General features: G+C 38.9%; 1 protein-coding gene across 1 annotated transcript; it reads left to right on the top strand.

Annotated features, from left to right (window-relative positions):
• Positions 1-363: 363 nt before the first annotated feature.
• On the top strand, positions 364-7,499 carry KLRD1 (killer cell lectin like receptor D1; the record flags this gene model as incomplete). Its single annotated transcript, XM_079541444.1, has 6 exons — positions 364-490; positions 2,953-3,051; positions 4,081-4,167; positions 4,439-4,593; positions 6,946-7,058; positions 7,379-7,499. The coding sequence occupies 6 exons, from the start codon at positions 364-366 to the stop codon at positions 7,497-7,499; spliced, it is 702 nt and encodes a 233-aa protein (XP_079397570.1).
• Between the last annotated feature and the right edge of the window lie 4,748 nt (positions 7,500-12,247).

Genomic DNA, 12,247 nt, shown 5'->3' with positions numbered 1-12,247 from the left:
CTTTGGTTTACATAGATAATTCTCATAGCTTAATGCAAAATAGCAACTATTTTGAAAACATCATAATTTAAGGAGGTAGAAAACCCTAATGTTTGGGTAGTCAGGTGAAACTGTTCTAGGCTCCAACCAAGACCCAAGACTCCAGGCCTTCATGTTCAAGAAATTACCTATCCTTGATAGAGAATTTTTTTCTTCTTAACATACTTTTATGATGTTGGCACAGTAATCAGAACAGAGCCAGCTTCCTTTGTGGTTTCACTGGAAAGGCTGAAATGTAAACCATTCCCACTGCCCTATCTGTTTCTCTGCAGTGTCCCCCATCTCCTGTTTACTGCTCTTGGAAAGAAGTGTGACAAGCTTAAGATGGAGGATGAGGAAGGCTACACCACACTAAATTTACGACTCCCAGCTTCAGTTATTACTGATGGATACTCAAGCAATAACAAATGTCCTATATTTAGTACTCCAGCCCATTGTGTTACAGTAGACAGTAAGTACATATGGAAATCAGCTATCTGTCTAAATCGGGATGTAACTTGAATTAGCATGTTCATCTTGGTTGCTCTAGAATCCTTCAAAACTTTATAGTATATTCTTGTTTAAATTTTCATCGAAAAAGCAGTCTTATGTGATGTGCTGTATGATCACAGAAGATAGTTTTTTCTGAAGACTTTGAGGTCTATATTTATGCCAATTATTTTGTTCTATTTATGTGAACACAGAAGACAAATTCTGCCTTCATATAGATGTTATTATTTTGGTAAGACTCATTTGTTACAGTAGGGTACTGCAAGAGAGGAAGGCAGTCTTTGGAAATTGAAGGAGCTTGCTCAGCCAGTGGAACCAGAAAGTTGCTCTGTTTTTCAGTCATAGTATGAATGCAAGCTCATATGGGAATGTATTTTTATTTGTTCAAAATCTTTCTATAGGGAAAATGAGTGTTAAATAAAGTAGTTCAAAGTTTTTCTGTAAGGAGACTGAATGTTAAATAAGTTTTGTTAAGTAAGTGTATTGTGCCTGTGGAATGCCTGAGTCCATAAGAATGCAACTTGAATACAGTTGCTGTTGCTCGGAACTTAAGGAACAGGCTTTTGCATGAAATCAGTATAATTGATGCTAATCATATATTGAACAGAACAGTCATAGACTAAACTGATATAACTCTGGTGCCGTTTGGAATAGATCCAGCACTATCCTCTGAAAGTGAGAAGGATGGATAAGCTGTTGGCAAGCAGAAGCCAGAAAGGCAGGGATATATATTAGGTAGTCTTATCTAAAGGCAGAGTTTCCCAGAAGGAAACATGGTGGCAAGCCCAGAAAACTCTTAAATGACCTCTTTTTGGACATAAAGGACATGTAGGTAGACTTGTGTATCAATTAAGTTAGGAGTAATCACCATTGTTCATCTTTGCCACTCTGCATCTTGAAAGGGCTAACTAGGTTTAAGACTGATTAAGTTGCTCAGGCTGTTGCCTGCTTGAATTTTGGAAACCTCCAGGCATGGAGATCTCACAGTCTCTGTGTGCACTTATTCCAGCGTAGAAAGGAAGAATTCTTTTTCTTCACATCTGATCAGAAGTTCTTCTGGTGCAAATTGTGACTGCTGCATTATACCCTTTTCTGTGCCTCTGAAAAGGCTGTGGCTCTGTCTGTGAAGCTCTTCTACACAGTGGGGGACTGAAATTAGGTCCCTTAGCTTCCTTCAACTATTCTGTAGGTGTGACCTATATTATCCATCTTAGTGGTTCTCTTCTGGACTCTTTATAGTTAGCTTACATCTCTCTTGACTGAAGGGCCCCAGCACTGGACGTGTTACTCCAGATGTGGCTTCGTGGCTGCTAAACAGAGAAGAAACTAATTTCTTTCAAGCTGCTGCCTACAGTCTTGACAGTGCAGCACAGTGATGGTCAGCTTTCCCTTCCATAAGGGCATGCTGGTGACTTGTGTTCACATTGTACACCAGCACCTTGAAATATTGATCAGTATACATGCTTTCTAGCCAGTCAGACCTCCAGCTGCACTGGTTAATGGAGTCATACTGTTAGAAGTAGAGGACTTTGCATTTGTCTTTTCCAAGCTCTGTTGCACTTACAGCTCATTCCTGCTTTAAAAAGCATCTCTACCCTCCTGCACACCAGTCACTACCCACAGCATTGTGTCTTCTGCAGTCTTGTGAAATGGCCTTAACCAAGAAAGGTTAGGATCATCTTTCTCAACTGTGGCTATGTAAGTTTCAGTTACCCAGTCTGGGTATCATCTAGGCACTTCTGGAGAATAATTCTTCTCACCTTATAAAAGACTTGTTCCTTGCATGCACTGGACTCAAATAATAGTACTTGGCATTTGTAACCAGTAGAGTGTGGATTGGACTTGGAAAAGTATTACAGAAAATTGTAGATCACTACTTCACGAAATAATTGTATATGAAAATATTTTAATTAGAGGATAGTCAGCTTTAAATTTCTGGAGGACTATATTCCTGATGGGGCATTGAAATCCAATGGAAATTTTGAGAAAGAGCCTGAAGAAAGATGCACAGTTTAATGCTGGAATGCTGCAAGCATTTTGAAATTCCAATCAGATGCCTGGAAGTTTTTTTATCTAAAACTAGATGATATCTTTTTTCCTTCATGACGAAATCTTACAGTTTGTTTTACTATTTCTAGAATTGTGGAAATTTCAAAATTTAATTTACTTACCTACTTTCTGAGAAGAGATTTTGCTTTAAAACACTACAGCCTCAGTTAATACATATTTTCAGTGGATATGTCTAGAAACAAAAAACAAAACAAACAAAAAAAACTCCTAGAAATTCAGGACAGTGATAACAAAAACTTTGTGGTAAGTAAAAGAGAAGGTCTACAGAAGAGATAAGGGGGTGATGCTGGAGAGCAGGTAACACCACTGTGAGGAGGCCTTTTTGTTGCTGATTTTTTTTCTTGTTTGTTCCAGGAGTCTCTGCCTCATCCGCCATAAGGCAACCAGCAACCTTAGCATTCTTCACTTTGAGCCTGGTGCTGCTCACAGGTCTGGTGGTCTTACTGTCCCTGTGTAAGTACTGTGGTGTCCCGAGGTACTGCTGTGCAGTGATTTAGTGTCTGTTTATGCTGACCATCCCTCCAAACACCCATGGAAATAATATAACAAGAATGGAAAATTCCCTGCTCCATTGTGCATCTGCACGTGTCACTTAGATTGACTTTGGTCTGTATTCACAGCCTCCGCCCCATCCCACACTTGACAGAAAACCTTCCAGGTGCAACAAAACTTCCACTGCACTTAAAGGAGTAACCGAGGAGAGAAAGGCTGAATCCTTCCTCAAATGCTTAATTTTTGTAACTGAAATTCATCTCCTTGGCTACACAGTGCCTCCAGTGACTGTTATCTTTCAATTCCCACTTTCTTGAATTGCAATTTTTTTGCAAGAATGACAATTTGATGACAGTAGAAACATTTCAATTTATCAATTGGAGCTGATGCTACAGGACTTATCGAAGCAAAGAGAGAGTTCAAGCTCCTTTTCAGGGGGAAGGATTCTTTTGCAAGCACCCAGGACAAACGCTCAGGGTAGTCCACGATTGTTAGCTCAGAAACATTTATGTGAGTTTCTAGTTCGCCCTCCAATGCGTCCCAAGCTGGAGTATTAGTAACCACAAATAAAATCATTTATGCCTTTGTTTAGATCACTTTTGAAATTCTCCAAGGGTAGAGATGCCACCACTTCTTTTCTCAGTGCTGGAGCTTGATGAAGAGCTTTCTTCTAGTGACCAACATGAATACCTTAATTCTTAATTTGTGATGGTTGCCTACTGTCATATTGCTTTCTGCTCTCCGGGGCAGTTTTGCTCCCTTTTTGTAAATGTCCTTTGAGTAGCTATAGACCCCTATTAAATCCATTTGCAATTAATTCACTTTTGGCTGAAAATCTCCTTCACCCTACTCCTTTCAAAAAATAAAAATACAGATGATGTATAGGCCGGACATGCAAATAAATCAGACAAAAATTGGAAGAATACCAAGAGCTACAATTTAAAATTATTTTTAAAGGAAAAACTCTGATAAGAATTTTCATCCCTTCAGTTTTTCAGATATACCAGGACCCTGAAGAAGGAAAGAAGCTGCAGGCCATGAGGGAAGCATTGTGTTTTGAAAGGAGGGCAAGGAACGGTAAATGTATATAATCATCCACTTTCAGAGCCCATTGAGAGCTGTAAAACCATGGGGAAAATAATCTGTTCACCTACTGTCTGCTTGTAAGTGTGGTGGTATTTGAGATGTAGACATGAACAAACTAACATGTATAACAACTTGTCTCTCACAGGCCTCCAAACATCTCAGATGATTCATAACTACCCTTATCTTCTTTCCTCAATCAAGCCAGCAGCTGAAGCCCCAGTGTTACTTGCAAATGTGCAAGTACTCTCTCTCTGATTTTTAGAAACAGAATGTGCTGTCTGTCCAGCAAGGTGGAAAAGCAGCGAAGTTGGCAGCTGCTTCTACGTTTCAAAACAGAAGAAAACATGGAAAGAAAGCCAGGAGTTCTGTTCCACGAGAAACTCCACACTTATTGTGCTGAAAGACAAAATAAAGATGGTATAGTTTTAATCTCATTCTTCCTTTATGTCACATGTATTTTAACTTCAAGAAATGTGGCGACCAGAAATTAGTTTGGTCATTTACAGGGCCTTTATTTGTTTTCTATGTGTCAAGTGGTCTTTTTGAAAATTACAGGATTTTCATGACTTGTAACACTTTCTTGTGTTACACTAATTGTGCTAGCAAAAATGACACTGAATTTATTAAATACCTAAATTAGCTTATTCCTAGATAAATTGCATATTGTCAGCATGGAAAGGACACCTAACACACAGAACATATATCTCTGTTATCTCTTTCCACAAGTTTTGTTTCTGAGAACTCCTAGCATCAAACCTAGGTCTACAATTGATCTAGAGTGGTCAATACACCATGCTGTCATTTGTTATATAAAATGGCAGTCCACAGTTTGGGTTTTGTGACTGTATTACACCCTTCAAAGACTGACATTAATGACAGCACAAAGGATAGACAGCAGAGGATTTTATTATGACTGAATAAGGTTTAGGGAATTAATAGTTTTAAATAAGCTTCTTAATTTTGTTATTTTTGTTGACTAATGAAAAATTAGTAATTTACTGGCAGAAGCATATTTTCCCTTTCTGTACTCACGCATCTGGATACCTCTTTTTCACTAGCTGTTAAGCTTACACAAAGCCCAAAAATCCTTGTTTGCTTTTGGCTATGTAAAACTTTTGAAAGGAAAATGCTTGTGTGAAAATCCCTCCTTTTTTCAGATGGAGTTAGTTTCAAATGTGAGTTCTCAACTCTCTTACTTTAAGGCATAAATACCCATTTGGATTTTTTTTTTAATGAAAATCAGCTGGATATACACAAGTAGAGAACTGATAGTTACTTAGTCTAGCAGAACTGAAGAGCAATGAAGCTGGCAAAGGGTCTTGAAAGCAAGAGTTACGAGGAGCCTAGAGAAGAGGAGGATAAGGGAAAAATTCATCACTCTCTTACAACTACCTGAAAACTTGAAAGAAGGCTGCACGATGGAGAGTGTTGGTCTCTTTTATCAGGTGCCAAGTGATAAGATGTGATGCAACAGCCTAAAGTTGCACCAGGAGAGGTTTGAATTAGCTGTTTAGAAGAACTTCTTCATGGAAAGGGTGGTTAGGCATTGTCCAGGGGGGAGAAGTTTCTCCCCTCCCCATCCCTGGAGATATTTAATGGATGTGTGCATCTGAAACTTAGGGACACGGTTTACTGATAGACTTAGTAGGGTCAGGTGATGGTTGGTTTGATGATTTTAAAGATCTTTTCAACTCAAATTTTCTATGGAAAAATTTCTTCTCAACTTTAAACTTTCTATGATTCTATGATCCTGAGCTCAGAATCCTTGTCCACATTGCTGGACAACACCTGACCACCACACCTTGAATGACCATTCAAGAGATGATTTTGGTGTGCTATATAAATCCATGTGTAGTTTGATGACAGATGCGTGGTTGTTTGCTTTATCTTCCGTGTTTGGCATGTATCACTGGAACCTGACTAAAACTAGGCCAAGTTAAGCTAGTTGTAGATTTTCGATTGTGGATGAGTCCCTAAGCATCCCTACAAATAAATAGTTTCTGGAGGATCTGAACAGGTTAAGATGCTGAGGAACATCTTAAAAAGCACATATAGGGAATTATTCAAGTGCCTAAGCCTAGTTGTCTAGTGCAATCTGAGATGCACTGGAGTATACTCTCTCACCTTTAAATAATGCTTCAGAATGGCATAATTCTCCTGTATGTTATGGGTGTCTGCCAGCAGACCTATGACAACACTTTAGACAGCTTAGGCTATCCAAAATGTTGTTAGAGGACTGTGCTTAGCAAACAAATTCTCCCTTGTAGGCAGGGATTCATTCCACTTAACACCAGACATCTGCATTGTAAGTGGTCTCCAAAGCTTCCTTCTTAGGCTTCATTACAAGCCAGTGGAAGATCTAGCCAATACAGTCACTACTCTTTACCATTCCCACTGCATGAGATGAATCACATCTCAGGCTTCATTTTGGCCATATCTCTGCTGACTCTAACTGGGGCTTCAACAATGCCCTCATGTCTGTAACATAGATACTTTAAGACAGAAAAAATAATATATTTTTCTTTATAAAAGCATTTGTTTTGCAGATCCAAGGTACATTTATCTTGTGACAGTTCAATAAATAAAGATATTTGAAGGATCCTATAATCAGAGCAGCCAGCATTGTATCATGGAAACAAGAATAGGGCAACAGGTTACTCATATAATTTAGCAATTGCAATTTAGTTGCAGACACTTCACAGCTGGAAGATAAGGGAATTTGAGTCTTATTTTTGAAATATCATTGTGATGATTTTCCCATTGCTACAGGTCTCTCTGCCATATGATTCACAGTTTTATTGGGTTGGATTATCATACATGCCTGAAAGGAATGGCTGGTTCTGGGAGGATGGAACTGCTCTTTCAAGAGAAGCCAAAGCTTGGTAAGACTTCATAATCAGTGTGGTTCTGGCTTATGGGCCCTAGTAACATGCAGAAAACTTGCAATTACTCTTACTTTCCCATGTTTGCCACATATGCAATGATGAAGGAGCATGGAGATGCTCATATCTGCTATAGGGCTATCAACAGAGAGTAGCAAAGAACAGCTCAGTCACTGGATCTGGACCCAAAAAGCACTAATAAAATAGCTTCGAGGGGGAAATAACTACATTTCAGTGGCAAATCAGTATGATAACAAATCCAAATACAGAGCGCATAATATCACTGGGACGTTACTAATTCCCATCTTTTAATTTTCTAGGACTTTATTACGTGAGCACAACTTCTGTGCCTCCATATATGGACAGATTATTTATGACAGTAACTCCTGTTCGACAGAGCAATTCTGGATCTGTGAGAAAGGAGCTGTTCAATTTGCCTGAAGAAGCACTGTGAGAAGTAATGTGGGTTCTGTCACTGTTAGATACCATTTCTAGGAACCGGGTGTTCTAAATGTATTTTTATTTTTGTTTGTTTATCATGCAGATTTCTCAGAATGTTAATTCAAATAGACAGGTCAACAGAGATTAAACTTCGTCTGCACTCAGGCTCATAGATGAGAGAAAAATACTACAAAGCTAAAAGCCTAGGAAGCAATTTTAAAGGGTTAGCAACAATCAAGTAATAATTCTTTCATGAATCTTTTTTTGGACAACCACACATTCTCACAGAGCCATATATTTCTTGTGCTTCTGTTACAATTTCTCCTTTCCTCAGCATTCTACAGCTGCTAGTCATAAACCACTCCATCTCCATATCCTTGATGATTTTATCCACTGAATTACTGTATACACTAACTACATAACCCTGTTATTGACTAGCTTGCCTACTCATACCCTTGTTCCTAATTCTGTTCTTCCAGTTCTTCCCTTCTTTGAAGTGTAGAAATACAGAATGAACACAAGGTTCCCTTTACTAATAAAACTCTCTTTGCGTATGCATTAATATCTATAGAAACAGAAGCACATTTTTTTGAAGAGTACAGGAAATCCCTAGAAGAAATCTCTAAAAATTAGACCCAAGTGTCATGTGCATATTAAAATATTACCTAAACAAAACGTCAGTGCTGTAATAAATAGAATTGCTATGTAAATAGTAGTAAGGATAACAGTGACATGCTTTAATCACAGATAATCTCAATGAGTACTCAAACTGATGCAGCATCTGTTGCCACAAATAATATCTATGTTCATGTGTTGTAGCCACACTGTTTGGGATCTCTGGAGTCCAAGACACGTAGTATGTGTCATATACTATTAAAGAATTTGTCACACTTCCTGGAACAAAACAATGCCTCTAGATTTCTGGGTGGAGTTTCATGGCGTGAGATCATTGAAGTTTGTGTATGGAAATAATAGATGGATGTTTTATATCATACATGAAACATTCCTTATGTGTGTATATATATGTATAGATAGATAGATTGATTGATTGATTGATAGATAGATATGCAGTAGCGCTTGGAGACCTTCCTTAAAATAAATTAAATACAATGCCGTGTCTTTAATAATCATAATTTCCTTTGAAAGTGATTTCAAAGACTGAAGCAATTCATTCAAAAAACAGACTAACAAAAAAAAAACAACAAAAAAAACAACCCCCTACCTAGTGTGATGAAAGATGTTTATGAACTGAATTACTTCACAGTACTTAGTAGAGCCAATTCCTAATGTATGGATACTGGAGATTTTCAGAAGAATTCTGTTCTGTGATGCTGTTCTATGAGCTACCAGCTGAACTATCTAGAAATCATTGCTATTGCAATCAAACATGCGTATCTGAAAGTAGGGTACAATATTTCATCCATTCAAAGGTTTCAGCTCCTTCAACTTAGAATCACAGAATCATAGAATCACAAGGTTGGAAATGACCTATAAGGTCATCTAGTCCATCTTCTCATTACACTGCTACCACAAGCACTAACCCGTATCTTGCAGCTCCTCATCCAGACGCCTCTTGAACACCACCAGGGGTGATGACTCCACCACCCCCCTGGGCAGCCATTACAGTCCTGACCACTCTCTGAGAGAAACAGTTCTTCCTTACGTCTAACCTAAACCTCCTCTGGTACAACTTGTAGCCATTTCCCCGGGTCCTGTTTGTTGCCTGGGAGAAGAGGCCAAACCCCTCCTCATCACAGCCTCCCTTCAGGAAGTTGTACAGTGCAGTGAGGTCTGCCCTGAGCCTCCTCTTCTCCAGACTGAACAATCCCAGCTCCCTCAGCTGCTCCTCATAGAACTTGAAAGAAAAATTCACAGGTAGCAAATAAGCTGCTAAGTTTTGCCCCGTTTTCTTTTGAAAAACTAATCATGGCTAACATACAACTTGTTGGTTTGTTGGTTCGTTTTCTTGTTGCATGAACTTGTTTGATAGCAGCATTGTGAAAAAAAAATTGTTAGGCCCCGGGTTTCCTGTAAACTGCTCGTGTTAAGTGCATTTGCCATTAATGCAGGGAATGTATGAATGAGTTCTCAGATGCTGAATACGAGGAAGAAGACAGATATTCTCATTTAAAGCATCTGCCACAAAGGCCATCCAGACACTAACTGTCTCTGAATATCAGTGAAGGTGCAACTGACACTTGCTCTTTGAACTTCCTGTGCCATGGTATTCAATGACAATACAAATGGTCTATCCTTTCTAGTTCAATAAATGAGATAAATATGTAATTATAGGATTAATGTTTATTTCCGTGCACTATGTCATTGTTTTTGGTTTTGTTTTGTTTTGTTCAGTTTTGTTTTGTTTTGTTTCTGGTAAGAATAAGCATGCAAGAATGTGAAAATAAAATGTTGCCCTAAATTTCTGTAGAAAAAAGACAGGTGGCTTCAGGTTCAGACTCTGAAGTCTGGAATTGGTTATAATGTGATTTGTTTTATTGATGTTCATTTTTACAAGAAATTGCTATAGACACTAGATGATCTGACTTTAATAGAAAAAAAGCTTTCATGTTTTGCCCTCTGTTAGAGTGCCAAAGAGGCAGACAGATGCCTTAGAATCATATAGAATGGCCTGTGTTGAAAAGAACTACAATGATCATCTAATTTCAACCCCCCTGCTATGTGCAGGGTCGCCAACCATCAGACCAGGCTGCCCAGAGCCACATCCAGCCTAACCTTGAATGACTACAGGGATGGAGCATCCACAGCCTCCTTGGGCAACCTGTTCCAGTGTGTCACCACCCTGTGAGTCAAAAACTTCCTCCTTAGGTTCTTGCTGTATTCAAACAATCATTAGCACATATGCAGGGCAACTACCACGCAGGCAGAGCCCCGTGAGAAACACAAAAAATCAACAATTTTCGGTCAAACAAAGATGTTAGTAAACCAGCGAAGTTTATTCATTATTGGAATGGCGGGTGCACGCCCCCTTATGGCAAAGGAGAAAGCGTGCGCTTTGCCAGTCAAATCCGTACCATTATACAGCCTGCCTCCTTGCACTCACTGCCTGAGCATCTCAGGCGCACAACCTACTCGACGCGGTTGCTAAGTCATGCTTCCCTATACGGTCTATCACCCACCTGTTGTTTTTCATTTTTCAAAGGAGACAAGAGGACGATGTATATAAGGCTCTCCCTACCCTGCCTATCTGCCTTAGCTTAGTATCAGTTTTTATCCACCTGGTCGGAATGTTCTGAAAAACAAAATACCTGACATACTCACTCTACTCTGTACTAGCTTCTGCCTCAATAGGGTTTTTTTTGTGAAAAACAACCCCTGCAGCAATTTTGTGAGACACTTACACGTTCAGTAAGAGCCTGTGCCTTAGTGCTAGAAGTTTTCTACTGCAAAAACACTATTTAACTCACAATTCCCCCCTTCTTTTCTTTTTACTCTTTTGCGTTTTTGCACAGGGAAATGGAACAATTACAGAAGAGGAATAATCTTAATAGCCTAGCTTGATAGTTGCTAACTCTAGCCTATCAGGACTACTTTTCTTGCAGTTTTCCAAATCTTAATATATACGATTATTATCAAGAACAAACAGCTTATATACAAAACAGAATAACCTCAACAGGGTGGAACATCTTGTTGAAAAGCCGTGTTGCAGCATGCAGCCATTCCAAAAGGATGTCCCACCACTGTTGTTCTCTGTCTTTCTTCATTCGTTCTATGACACTGTGCACTGTGATCAGAATTCCTCGTCCATTTTTCTCTAGATTGCTTCACAACTGTTCCAAGTCCCTCTAACAATTTCCCCACCATCATGTGTTTCATTCCATTATATGCAGTTAGAAATCTCAATTCTTGGGATTTTCTGTTCTAATACCATTAGTATGCAGTGCTTCAGTTTCAGTGGGTCTACAATAGCTAGGTCCATTAATTAGTTGGCAGCCAATTTGTATTCTGTCTCCTGGTACAGCATGACATTTGGCTGTCTGAGAAGTATCATACCAACCCCATTCCTATTCTGGATACATTTTGGTCCCACGCATAACCACAATAGCCAAATTCAGGACTTTGTTGCTGGGATTTATTCCTACTCTTCCCAGTTTAGTTAATGTGAGCTTGAGACCATGGCATCTAATGACCCTTCCAGTCACAAATGACCCAAGTGATCTGCATCCTAAGATGTAAAGGCAGGGTATTCTCAGAGAGAGAATGTTGTTGTGAAGATAGCTGTGGTTATATCTATTTTAAACACACATTCTGGCTCAAAATTCTGGTTAGACTACTAAAAGACTACAAGCACGGGATATGTAAGTGTAGAGTTATGCCAACAGTCAGGTCTTTGATCGACATAAGACACCTTGCAATACTCATAAAATTCTCTACAGAGCTAATTGTTACCTGAGATGCCTCTTTGTAGGTAGTTCCATTTTTCATTCTGCAGCTAGGACTTCTTCAGCTTTTCCTGCTAAGGAGATTATTTGCTTAAATTTATCCCAGATAATTTTTGTTTAGAGTATACTTTATTTCTATGCATAACCACAGCAGTCGAGCTGAAGTCCCTATACCTACTATCAGTTGGATTGGTTCCTGTGTTAACAGTGCATTGTATATATGGTTGTTGCTATGGCCATTTCAGATCTTCTTGACTACAAACTTTCTCCATTATAATTAAGAGAAATACTGCCTCCTTCACTGTAATTTTATTTCATAAAATTCTTTATAATTTACAATTGGAACTT

Source organism: Tetrao urogallus (assembly GCF_951394365.1).
Source record: "Tetrao urogallus genome assembly, chromosome: 1".
In the NCBI taxonomy this organism is placed as follows: Eukaryota; Metazoa; Chordata; class Aves; order Galliformes; family Phasianidae; genus Tetrao; species Tetrao urogallus.
This window is presented reverse-complemented; position numbering and strand designations above follow the sequence as displayed.